At 45.7% G+C, this 12,937-nt stretch overlaps 2 protein-coding genes across 11 annotated transcripts in view; one reads left to right on the forward strand and one right to left on the reverse strand.

Moving 5' to 3' along the window:
* The window catches only part of LOC111856884 (phosphatidylinositol-binding clathrin assembly protein-like), a 30,289-nt gene extending 23,699 nt beyond the window's left edge, over positions 1–6,590 (forward strand). For all 7 annotated transcript variants that reach the window (XM_023837178.2, XM_023837184.2, XM_023837182.2 and 4 more), the window contains one exon: positions 891–6,590. In XM_023837178.2, the coding sequence (XP_023692946.1) occupies positions 891–905 (15 nt within the window). In that variant the 3' untranslated portion in view covers positions 906–6,590. The remainder of the gene's footprint in view (positions 1–890) is intronic.
* Positions 6,591–9,343: 2,753 nt separating this feature from the next.
* The window catches only part of LOC111856913 (diacylglycerol kinase delta-like), a 50,251-nt gene continuing 46,657 nt past the window's right edge, over positions 9,344–12,937 (reverse strand). For all 4 annotated transcript variants that reach the window (XM_023837232.2, XM_023837230.2, XM_023837233.2 and 1 more), the window contains exons 27-29: positions 12,154–12,273; positions 11,961–12,069; positions 9,344–11,078 (exon numbers count right to left, since the gene is read on the reverse strand). In XM_023837232.2, coding sequence (XP_023693000.1) covers positions 11,026–11,078; positions 11,961–12,069; positions 12,154–12,273 — 282 coding nt within the window. In that variant the 3' untranslated portion in view covers positions 9,344–11,025. The remainder of the gene's footprint in view (positions 11,079–11,960; positions 12,070–12,153; positions 12,274–12,937) is intronic.

Genomic DNA, 12,937 nt, shown 5'->3' on the forward strand with positions numbered 1-12,937 from the left:
TTTGGGCATAACTAGAAAACGGCAGATCAGGCAATATGTTACCTAAGGGTTAAGGTTGAAAAGTGAAAATGATGACCTCTTGGTTAAACATGAGGGTTTATCTGCAAATGACCTCTGTTCAAACATCAGCCTTATGTTCTGCTCTCCTGACCAGCTGGCCTTCCTTCCTTCACTTCTGCTTCCACCCCTCCATCCCTCCCTCCCTTCTTTCTACACAAGAGAGGGATGCTGTGAACAGTCCCCAGCCAGGGGGGCATGGTTAACTCTATAGCCTTTATCTCAGCTTGGCCTGTTCCATTATCTGACCTGAGGCAGCAGAACTCAGCATTTCTTCAGAGTGAACTGCTGGCAGGGCATTTTATTCGGATGATAACAGGAAACGGTGTGGCGTATCTTTAGGGGGGCATATGCCTCCTGTCTTGGTGCCTTGGTGCCACAGTGCCTGTGACGCCGCCCTGAGACATAGCGGCTTTGAGTGTCGGTGTTCTGTCTGAGTGATGTTTCTGCCCCCTTCCTCAGTGCCTCGGTGCCTCAGTGCCCCTGATGCCGCCCTGAGACATAGCGGCTTTGAGTGTCGGTGTTCTGTCTGAGTGATGTTTCTGCCCCCTTCCTCAGTGCCTCCGTGCCTCAGTGCCCCTGATGCCGCCCTGAGACAGAGGAGCTTTGAGTGTCGGTGTTCTGTCTGAGTGATGTTTCTGCCCCCTGCCTCAGTGCCCCTGATGCCGCCCTGAGACAGAGGAGCTTTGAGTGTCGGTGTTCTGTCTGAGTGATGTTTCTGCCCCCTGCCTCAGTGCCTCCGTGCCTCAGTGCCCCTGATGCCGCCCTGAGACAGAGGAGCTTTGAGTGTCGGTGTTCTGTCTGACTGACGTCTCTGCCCCCTTCCTTGGCAGATGCAGTTCATGTAGTGTCGCGGATGGGTTTCGCACCGATGGCAGGAAGAGAAAGAGGATGGAAAAAGGCGGAGGAAGCATGACAGGAAAAACCAACAGTGAATGCAGAAGAGGATAAAGTTGAAGGGGCTGGCAGCGCATGTGCGTGCAGGCCGGGGCGTGTGTGAGTCCATGGGTCTCCCCCTGCCCGGAGCAGGGCCTGGACCTGCCCAACGCGGACCCTGCATCTGAGTGCTCTGCCCCCATCCATTTCTGTCCTGCAGAATGACTGTCGATTGCCCCATGCACTGGATAACCGCTTTTTTCCCTTTGCCTGTTATAGCCCATTTTTTAACTGTCTAAGGCAGGTCCATAGTCAACTTCCTTAACTTCTAAGTGTTTCTAAAGCATCTGTTACCAAAATGATTTCTGTGTCTCTGGTTTGATTAAGGACTGTGTGTGGAAAGCAGCTATCCCAGAATGCCCTGGGCAGCTGTGACCCAGCGTGGCGCCCTCCATGAGGCCCGGGAGCAGTCGCAGTCGCGTGTTTGTGATGCGGAGAACCTTCTCTGTGCTCCCGTCGCATCCCGTGCTCTTTGTTTGCTGGCGTGAGTCCCCAGGGACACGCCTGACCATGAGCGTGTCCGTTCGTTACTCCCAGTGTTTCTGTAGAGGTGTTTTGTAAAGGGGTGGTCTGTGTTTGTGCGCATGTGTTAACGTGCTGTGAGTTCTTGCCATGCATGCTGCGGGCTGCATCTGGGGCAGACCAGGCTCGCAGCTGCCTTGTTTACCTAGGCAGCACTTAGCCAGTTTAAGCAAGCTGGTGTTAGCGTTCCACACTTAATGATTCACAGATTTGGGGTGAGTGTATGAGTGCCTGGGTGCGTGTGGACAGGTTCCTGGACCGGCTGTGCTGATGTGGGCCGGGCTGCTCCCATACCTGTCAGTGCCTGACTGGATGACGACGTCAGCGTCTCTCGAGGGGTGCTGCATGTTCGAGGGCCGCTGGGCTGGGCCCTGGGCCCCCGGGGTGGACTGTCATCGTCATTTGTGTCCCTTACTGTACACCTCTCAGCACAAAACTCTGAAGCTACCAAGTAATAAGTGAATAAGTGCACAAAACTCAATGCCAGTCGCTGGAATGTAGTGAGCGGAATTCTTTATCTGTATTTCCCTGACACAAAATAACCATTGAAAGCACTGTTGTTTTCAGTGAGAATTAAGAAGTAATAATTTAACCAATTAATATGTTGCTTCAATAATGAAAACAGGGTAACCTCCCCAGACAAACCTTTGTGCCCCAAAGCCTAACAGGCTGGTTGTTTCTCCCAACAGTTGTAGCCTTGTGTTCTCATGCCAGTTGTAGTATAGAGTGAGTAGTCCAGTGCAGTACTCTGTCTAAGCCGTCTCCTGTCTGGTACATAGTTTTAGAGCCTCCAGGGCTGCTATCTCGCTGTCTGGTAGGAAACATCTCCTTAGGTGACCATGTTTGTAGGGTATTCCGTTAGTATCTCCACACCAAGATCGTGTCCATCTCAATGTCTTTATGGAATCCCAGATCTCGTGTGCTCCTCCTCCTCTCGTTAGAACCTAGAACTCACATGCGGGATAATTTTGTAAAATTTTTCTTAAAAATCTGTATAGTGGTAGTGGTTTGGACCCCTGGAAAGAAGGTTCCTCCTGCCAGCTGCGTCGTGGTGAAGAAATGCGATGTGATTGTTTGGTGTTGGTGGTTGGGCCCAGCTTGCTGTTTCCCCTCTTCTTTCTCAGTTCTCTGTCTTCATCATGCACGTGTTGAGGGCTCGTCCGCGTTCTAGGTGTTGCACGGAACTTGTTTGGCAAGCATTAGGTAGAGAGAGACAGTCATTGCTTTGAAGGAACAGTCTGTCTGAATGCACATTCAATGTTTAGGTTTTTTTCCTGTTTAATTGCACCCTCAGAAGCATGAACTTGTATGCAATGAATGTTATATCATGGATCATTTGTCATTTGGCCTGCCCTGGGGATGCAGGCCTGTCTGTATTATCTAGGTGAAGCTCCCACGGCTCACTGGTGAGCTTGGAAAATGTCTCTTTGGGGAAACTAAATGTTGTGTAATCTGACCATACACATTCCTGTGTGTCTCACAGTAGTTTTCTAAAACCATTTGTACCACAGTAATTTGAAATAGTGCTCTGTTTGCCAGTATCACATTAGCATCTGTAGCGCCCTCTGGTGACCGAGTGTCCTTCATTGTCCCCTGTCGTGATGTCTTAGGTCCCCTTGCTGCTGCTCCTGTGCAGTTTTTTGCTGGCGTCTGCCAGGCCAGGCGGCAGCATTCAGAAGTAAATTTCAGCGTAAGTCGGGGCAGACCACACCGATGGGGGCAGATCCTGGGTGGAATCGTGCCGGGGGGGGGGGGGGGGGGGCTCCCCAGCGATTCGTCATCAGGGAATAAGAGTATCTATTTTTGCTTTGTTTTTTTTAAAGGTCAGTGTCAAACAGTGGACAGCTGCCTCACCTACTCTCTGTATATGTGTGTGTATGTATGTATGTATGTATGTATGTATGTATGTATATATATACACACACACACACACACTCATACTCAGCATATTTTTATCTTTAGTTTATTTTCGCAACATGATATACAGTATATTTGCATATAAATGAAGAGTATAGAGACACGTATGGTTTGTATTTGACGCCAGGGGAAGGGTAAACCTTCACATTCGTTCAGGTCCTCCTTAAAGCCAAATGTTCACTCTTTTCAGAGCCCTCACCATCTTGGAATGTTTTTTTTTTTTTTCATTTCTCTGTTTTGTACATTTAATTTATAAAATGCATTATATCAGGAATTAAGACTTGTGAAAGGGGGAAGTAAAAAAATATTTTTATGCATAATTTCATAGGGTATTACTCTTTTTGCCATAAAGAAATAAAATGTCGTGCATCACACTCTGACCATTGTATATATTTATTTGCCTGCAGTTGTACTTTCTTTTTGTTCAATGATGCTTTTGTAGCCAACGAGAAGAAGCAGAAAGGACAGTTTGCGGTCACCAGAAGAACTTCTTTGAAGAACTTCTCAGCACCGTTTGCTAGTTGAGATGAGGTGTATGCAAAAATCCTGCTTTCCCTCGAATTGCACTTCGTGTCGTTACTGTACATACTGGGGTGGGGTGGGCTTGGGCTGTCATGCATGCTTTTCTAAAACCTGTTAAAGGAAGTGATGTCATTTCTAGATGTCCTGTCATGAGAATTTCTATGTGTGATATTTCTGTGTATTGCACGAGGAATGCAGGGTAGATTGTTTTTCCATTCCTATCAGGCCAGGCCAACCAGGATGAGAGGGCTGCTTGAAAATGGCACTAAAAACCAACCATATAATTGGACCATGCTGCAGGCTCGTGGGAGTTCTGAGGGCAGAAAGAAAAATGATTGGTTCAGAGAGATAGCTAATCAGATTTCAGAGGATGTGGGTGCAAGCAACTAGAGGAGGTGGGGCCAAGACATCTCATTGGTTGGTCCAGCCTCCTCTACATTTTGATTGGTTTTCTCTCGGAATCAGTCGTTTTTTTCGCTGTGCCCTCAGAATATTTTTGTGTAACTCCCACCAGCATTTTGCTGTCGTAGCACTGGTTGGTCAGGATCTCTGACCCTTCTCTGTGCACTCAGGCTGCTGCTTAGTGTGGCTGCGAGCTCCTTCCTGTGAAAGGTGGTGAAACGCAGCCATGGGTGTCTGCATTGTCCTTACTGCTTCCGGTCCTGATATCTCTGTGCAATAAAAGAATGTAGCTCCTTCTAAAGGTTCCTTTGATCACCACGCCTCAGGATCTGCTGTGCCAGGCCCAACCCTTCCGTTTAACCGAGGTCGTCATAGAACACGGGCTTTCATTTTTTTTTAACCTTAACCCTTGGATTTTGGTGAACAATGCTGCTTTTTCATGCTTAGAGGAAGGGTTAAAGTGATCAGTACTGGAAGGAACACCTCACAGACCACATTTGTCTTCAGGCAATTAGTGACCGAAACCTGTTTTCACCTTGATAATTACCTTACCCCCTTAATTTCCTCTTAGTCCTTTTAGCTTCCTGTAACCAAAATCACAAAATCACAAAAGTGAGTTTTTGGATACAATGAAAGGTTCGCTCTTTGTAAATTAGAAATGTGAAAATACGTGTTGTCGACAGTGTAAGATATGAAAAGCTCATCTGTGATGTTTTAGGATCTGGTATCCTATGTCCTGCTCCAGTTGCCCTTGATCCTTGACCTCTGTTTTCTACCTGTCAGCCTGGTCTATTTCTACTTTATCTCCATTCCCTTGGTAAATGCAGCTTTGTCTGTTTTTAAATCCTCTTCCTTTCCCTGGGTCGTTGTAAAAGATTTCTGCATGTATAGATTTTCACCTGACTTGCCCGTGAATGAAGAACACAAATTGCATTGTAATGTTTGCGATGATGAAATTGAATCTGGTGCTTTCTTTGGTTAATGGTCGTCTTTGTCGGTCTGGGGAATGTGTTTTGCGACTGAAGGCGATTTGTGCTCGTTCCTGTTCAGAAATACCAAGTGCTGATCTTGATTAAGTCTCTTACCTTGGTGTTGTGTGTTAATTTCCATGTGGGTGCCAATACTAACGTCATTTGGTGAACTAAAAGTCTGTAAGTCCTCTCTAACTCCCACCTACCACAGAACGCTGTCCTTATCCTATAGTATCCCATGGATTCTGTACTATGGCTCTGTGCTGTGGTCTGTTATAGTCCTTTTTGCCCATCTCAGCCGGTCATAATCGCAGCCCAGGCTCTGTGACGTGCTGGATGGTTGCAGTGACCATCCACGCAATAGAAGGCTTATGTTAACTAGTGATGGTCAAATGAAGCTTCATTACCCATTTTCTGACACCACTGGATGACACGCTTGATTTGCTTTGGGGCATGAATTGAGCGCTTTTTTGCATAGAGAGCACCATCTAGTGGTGTCAGAAAATGCAGCAATTGGTTCATGACGCTTCATTTGGCCACCACTAATATTAACCTCCTGCTGGGGGCCTGCATATCTCTGATGGTGTCTCTAACAGAGCTCTGATCAGTCTCTCTCAGAGTTCCAACTTGTTGGCTAAGCAAGGCATTGAAGACACCTGCAAAGGAGTGAGGTGCTGTGTGAGGGATGTTTCACCCTCCTTGCCCTTCACATAGTTTAGACTGAGAGGCTGTGGACCCCCCCCCCCATCTGTCACCTGTAATCCACTCACTTCATGCCAGTGTCTTTCTGCGTGTGTGTATTTCTTTTAGACCGGCTGAGATCTGCACTAAACGCTGATCTCTGGAATCCCCTGCCTCTTCTCTCACAATGAGTTATTTCTGGCTGAACTGGAACAATTGTAACACTTCATGCAGTCGTGTCAGTTCTCAGAAAGCCTCTGCCAGCATGGCGGGGCCGTTTCCACACGCTGGGAGCCCAGTGTTTCGTTCCAGCCGTAAGAATAGGGGAATGGGACCAACAGAGCATGAAGACATCGCACATTGACATATCTCTGGTTCTCACAGATTCTATTTTTTGATCGAAAAGTAAGCTTGTATGTACGTTACCATTTTTACATTTAACAACGATGAGCTATATTCCGATATTTTTTGAGATCTTTTATGTGATTTAGATATTGGTTGTATTAGGTTCTGATATGATTTCATTTGTCGGTCAGTTATTTGCTGTTTATCATTGCATTAATAAAACATTTTTGATAATGATTTCTTGTTGTATGTTCATGCTGGTGCACTCCTTCCCCTGTAATTTCTGACTCTCGATGAGCAGGATGGAGCTCCTTCACAGCTTGGATGAGCCCAGACTGAGGGCATTGTCTTCAAAAATCTACCTGTCTGCATAGTGGATGGATTTGAGGATCATGTGTCTTTTACTGTTTAATTCCTCAACTTCCTCTACAACTTTCTTAGGTTAAGAGGAATTTCTGTTGAACAACCTGATCACACCATACTTGAAAAACTGGAAGAAGTTCTTCTGGTCAGGCTAAGAGCAGTATTACAACTGAGCAGAGCAAACGCCCCCTTATTTGGTTGACACTTTAAATCTTCCAGATGGCATCACTGCTGTTTGTCATGAGACCTTCATCTTGAATACTGACTGTAGCGGAAAGGGAAGAAGCATATATTACCTGCAAAAGGGGGGATTTACTTTGCCAATTCAGTCTGATTAAAATTCTGTTGCAGAAGAATAGAAGCTACAAGATTTTTACTGTTGTATCTTTGGCTTTTGTGAGCTTTAATTATTCATTCTGAAAGAGAAGCTGTCTTTGCTGCTTTATTATTATTCATGATGACCATAGTTGTTAGGATTATGGAGCAGGAGTACAAGCATGTCTGTCTACATCACTCATGCCTATGGAGATTATGTAACAGCGAATGAGCTCCTCTCTGCTCCCATGTGGATTTCATCATCGTATTACAGCTGCTATGTTCTAACAGCAAGTGCTTGGCCTCAAATGGTAAAAGCAGGTTTCCCAACCTGTAGAATTTAGTGATTGTCATTGGTGACGCACCACAGCACACAACAATAAAATGTGTTCTCAGCATTTAACCCATATGTGACATAGCGGGGGGCAGCTTATTCAGCGCCCGGGGAGCAGTACCTTGCTCTGGGTACCTCAGTGATGTCTTGCTGGTCAGGGATTCAAACCTGCAATCTTTCAATTACAAGTGCGCTTCCCTAACCATTAAGCCACCACTGCCCACATAGCTATTATTAGATTATATTTGCATTTTTTTTCATTTTGCATAATGCGAAAAAGAGAAGGCAGGGTCAGCCACTCGCAGGAGCATTTGTGGATAAAGGGCCTTACTCACTGGCCCAACGGTGAAATCACTAAGCCGACCTTGGGATTCTAACTTATAACCTCCTGGTCACCAGCACCGCGAACAGCCTGCTGATTTTGACCACAGAATTATCTGAAATAATAATAATAATGAAATAATTCTGCTCATGAAATGTTTTGCAGAAGAGTGAGTTTTACAAGTAAGGTTGTGTGTAAAGATTAGCTTTAAGGAAATAACTGACCTTGGAATGCCCTTTTTTGTACTATGACTGAGAAATGTCCAAATAGACAGTTTACTTTAGATACTCTGCTGCCACCTGCTGGTGAGTGTTTTTTGCATCCATCATATTGACTGCAGTCATGAGAGAAAATCCAGACCTGGAATGGAAAACTGTCCACTGTATTATTATTATTATATCTGCAAAACTCAGTTGATATTTTATTTAAAAAAAATGGCTATAAGCTAATGTCGTTAAGATAATGTCTCCAGTCGTTTCAGGTGGAGCCCCCCCCCCAGGATGCAGGATTAATGGTTTATTCCCACAATGTGAAGGCAGAATCTGGCTGCATGTGCTCCTCCCCCCTCTGTCCCCCAAATCCTGACACCTTAGCATGCAGACAGACCATCACTGAATGGTTTTAAAAGCCTGCAGAACAGAGGCCTATTTTACACAAACACATACTGAGTTAAAAATGAATGCGGTTTATAAAAAGGATGGGGGTGCAGCTTGGTAGCAAGCAGGAGCACTGATCGATTTTGGGAGAAAACGTGTCATGTCAATGGTAACACTTTGCTTGAAGCTGTCTTTAATACACTGTAGACACCTTCAGAATGCAATTTAATGGTCTGAATAAGAATTAATAAAGCATTACAGCATCTTCTATTGATAGTCATAACGCTTTATAGTGTGATTATAATGCTTCATAAGCTCCAATGAAGCTCTCCTCTATAAGGCACCACAGATACCCTTTTAAGAATAAGGGCTTGCATGGTGATGCAGTGGTTATCACTGCTGTGTGGTTCCCACACACCTCTGAGACATGGGTTCAAGTCTCTGCCCAGGTTCCAAGTATGCAATGCTTGCATGTTCTCCTTGTGCTGTCGTGGGGTTTCCTCCAGGTACTCCAGTGTGGATGAGGTTAGTTACCAAACTTGCCTGTGAGTGTGCCCTGTGATGCATTAGCACCCCATCTTGGGTTGTTCCCTGGCTTGTGCCCATACCCTTTGGGGTGGACTCCATACCCCCCATGGCCCTGAATAGGACAAGCAGATACAGAGACTGGATGGAAGAATTGGTGAAGTATTACAGCATCTTCTACTGACAGTGATAGGGTGTTATGTTGAGCCTGGCAGGTTTCTGCCTGTCCTCCCCAACACTGCTGTTATATTCCCAGATCCCTTGCAGACCCCGTATCTGTGTAAAAGCGCTGATGTTTGCCGTGAGCGATTGTGCATGCTGATGCCTTTCCCGGTTTCATGCAGAAATACACAGCATTTAGCGCCAGGGGAAATTAAATGCTTGGAGCTACAAGGCGGCGGCTTTTTTTTTTTTTTTACCAGAACCACACTTATTTTTGCAGTTATTGGCAAATGGTTACCATAACAACTCACCTTAAACCAGATGGTTGGCTATATTTTAAAAATGAATATGCTTGATAAAAAAAACTCAATGCTCCATTTTCTGATCGTTTATTCTTTTTCATGACATTATTTTTACGCACTGCTGTACAACATGATACCAGAGCTGCATTTCAAAGAAAAAGAAAATCCCATCACACTTTATTTTTCATCATGTTTCCTAGTAACACTGATGAATATCCTGGTGACTCTATAACAGGCTCAGGAAGGCAGATGCCTAGAAATAACACTATAAATAAATATGTTTAAACTGGTATTCTGGCACAGTCATGGGATTGCAATTGAAATACTTGTGTGTGTGTGTGTGTGTGTGTGTGTAAAATGTAATTACTTTCTGGCAATTCAACACACCCCACTTCGTTATACAGTTCAGTCAGTGACTTGACATTAATGGCTTCATATATCCCAGCTGCACAGTCACACTGAGCTCTCCACCTGCCTGGCATTTAAACAAAGGCTTTGCTTTTAATATGTTCGACCTGGAGCTACGTACCACACTTCTAGAATGCCTACACTTTTACGGTAGTCACTGCAGAGACACAGCCGGGGAGGCTCTCTGCGCCCGGCTCAGTAAGGCTTCCCAAACCCAGCTCCCACAGACAGCCATTGCTTTACTTCCAGGTTGCCCAGTCCTACTGTTTACATTCGAGGCATCAGTGTTTAACTCTGAAATTTCTTCATTTTGTTCAAGCTTTTTGAAATTTGAAGCACTTTCATTTTAGCAAATAAAATATTGTCGTACCTAGCTTAAAACCCACAGTTTCTTTAAAGCTGACTGTCGAATTAGAGTTTTCGATCTAGTCTGTAATACCTGTTTGTGCGCAAAATGAAACAGTATACTGTACACGCCTTCTACACAACTTTAAATTACATATATATTCACCACATTCACTTGTCAAGAATGATAGTAACACGGGTTAACATCTGCATTTCGAAAACAAAGTGCAAGGTGATGTGCGCTGAGCTAAAAATGGCGGCACTTGAGTAACCTTCCTCCTGGGCTGCAGCAGGAGTGTGCCGCAAACAGTGTCACTCCCATTGGCCAGGTGAAGGAACAGAGCCGCTCCCATTGGCCAGGTGAAGGAACAGAGCCGCTCCCATTGGCCAGGTGAAGGAACAGAGCCGCTCCCATTGGCCAGGAGAAGGAACAGAGCTGCTCCCATTGGCCAGGAGAAGGAACAGAGCTGCTCCCATTGGCCAGGTGAAGGAACAGAGCTGCTGTCATTGGCCAGGAGAAGGAACAGAGATGTTCCCATTGGTCAGAAAAAGAAACACGTGCTTTACTTCCGGCCCCCCAGAATGCATGGGGCTTGGCTGGCATCTGTTCTCACGATAATAAGCACCCGGCCAATGTGGTGCTGTACAAGAGGCCAGTTTGGGCGTAAGACTCCTGTTCTCAGCCACACTAATACTAATAAATTCCCTCAACTAGCAACTGATCCCTTTAACCTTCACAGTTTTTGTTCAAGAAAAGTCTTCCATTTCATTCTCTGACTGTCATTGAAAAAGGATAAAAGAATGCAGGTGAAAGTCTGACCCAGAAATGCTCCTGGATTCTGCTTCTCTCAGGAGTGTTTCACTCTTTGTGCCAAATACAGGTTCACTGATACAGGGTGATGTGTGATGGGATTCGTGCTGTAGAGGGTGCTCTGTCCACTGGCTGGGCAGAATCTTCTTTCAGGATGAGTACAGAAGTCCGGGCTGCTCTCGGACCTCGTTAATGGCCGGCCGAATCCGCCTCACTTGACCCACCTTTGAAATCCCACGGACCTGCAGGAATCGAGTGAAGTCAATTAGAACACAGCAATTTCCTCGCCATTACTGTTGCCTCGCATTTCCGAAGAAGTATTTTAGCGCAGTGATTCATGGTACATTAGGGATTATCAGCATGGGAATAATTACAGACTTCCCTAAAGATGGATTAGCAGAACTAATTTTGATGTGACCAGTTAAAATCCAAGAGTGCAAAATACTGATACCTCGACCTTTCAGTAAATCTCCTTTTTGAAAGGCTGTCATAAATAGGATGATAAAGAATTAAATAACGGTAATAGTGTGCTGTGAATGCACGCCCCACTGTACCTGAGTAATAACCTATAAATAATCATCCAATAAAAAGAGAGCCTGTCATCTTTCACTTTATTAAAGAGATAAAGAGACTAGCTGAACAGGGTAGGTCACGGTTTATGACCCATGATCCTTTCCTGGAACTCTGGAATGCTGCGATGGAAAAAAAACACTGCCCCCTGGAGGGCACACTCTTCTTCTGGCAAACGGTAATCTCTCTGTATTCCCCTAAGCCAGTGAGTCTCCCATGTGCCCCAGGTCCCCCTTTGTGCTTCCTGATCCTGAATACAAATCAACAGATGCAAAAAACCACAAAATACACAAGCAAGACTCTCGGAGGTAGAGAAAAGCAGAGGAGGGAAACAAGAGGGCCTGTGGTGTGTGTGTGTGTGTGGGGGGGGGGGGGGGGGGGTACGGCGCTATGATAACGACATTTAAAAAGAGGAGGAGTGAGTGGTGCAGAAGCTCAGGCAACAGAGGGCTCCTCTGCCCTACGGTCAGATGACACCTGCCCCGTGTGACATCACTGTAATGCTCTGTTCCCATTGGCCGAGGACCGTGGAGAGGAGGCGGGGGTGTCTTTACCCGGCAGGGAGCACAGCGAGCTGTTGGATTTCTGCTTCTGCAGCTTCTCTCGATCCTTCTTGATCTTGATCCTCAGCTTCATGCCGCTCTTGCTGCAGCCTTTGGACACCTGCGGGCAAACGGTCGTCCCAAAGCGTCAGCAACGTACACCGGGCTAAAGCGGAGCAAAGCGGGGTACGGGCAAGGTGCCCACCTCCTCCTCAGAGCCGTGTAAGATGGGGCAGATCCAGTGCACCTCCCCCAGCTTCTGCAGCTCGGTACTCAGGCAGCCCAGAGCCGTGTGAAGCGAGTCGTCCTGGTGAGATTCCAGCTGCTGTGGGGGACGACAAAGGCAGTGAGTCACAGTGCTGCTGTATCGGCAAACAGCACACCGCTGCCTGATAAAAATAAGCATCCATCATTACCGTGACAACATGGCACTCCCTGCACAAACAGCAGGGAAACTCACTCTAAGGGCATGTAGCCATTTGTCAAAACATGCTTGTCTTTGTGGACTGAATGTTTATCTGAGAAACACAAGTTGTACTTCCATCAGATACAAACCACATTTTAAGGACTGATTCTGCTAACACTGCTATTTAAAGTATTACTGGAAAACTCAATTACGTCGACACGGCCTTCCATGATGATTCATGGCATTTTTCTCTGTGAAGTGGGTGATCTTGTTTTCATGCTAATTAAAAGCCAGCCTGATCTAAATCTGTGTTCATGGGAGTTTTACTTCTGAGGGAAGAAGGAAAAATAACTGGTTCAGAGAGATAACCAATCAGATTGTAGAGCTAGAGCGGCTAGAGGAGGCTGGACCAGCGAATCAGGTGTCTTGTTCCCGCCTCCTCTACAATCTGATTGGTTATCTACTGTATCTCTGAACTAATTATTTTTCATTCTGCCCTCAGAACATTTTTGTGTAAGGAAAACTCCCACGAGCCATATCTGTGTGCAACATCGCTACAATGCCTTAGTCTGCAGCCTCAATT

Source organism: Paramormyrops kingsleyae, chromosome 24, assembly GCF_048594095.1.
Source record: "Paramormyrops kingsleyae isolate MSU_618 chromosome 24, PKINGS_0.4, whole genome shotgun sequence".
NCBI lineage: Eukaryota > Metazoa > Chordata > Actinopteri > Osteoglossiformes > Mormyridae > Paramormyrops > Paramormyrops kingsleyae.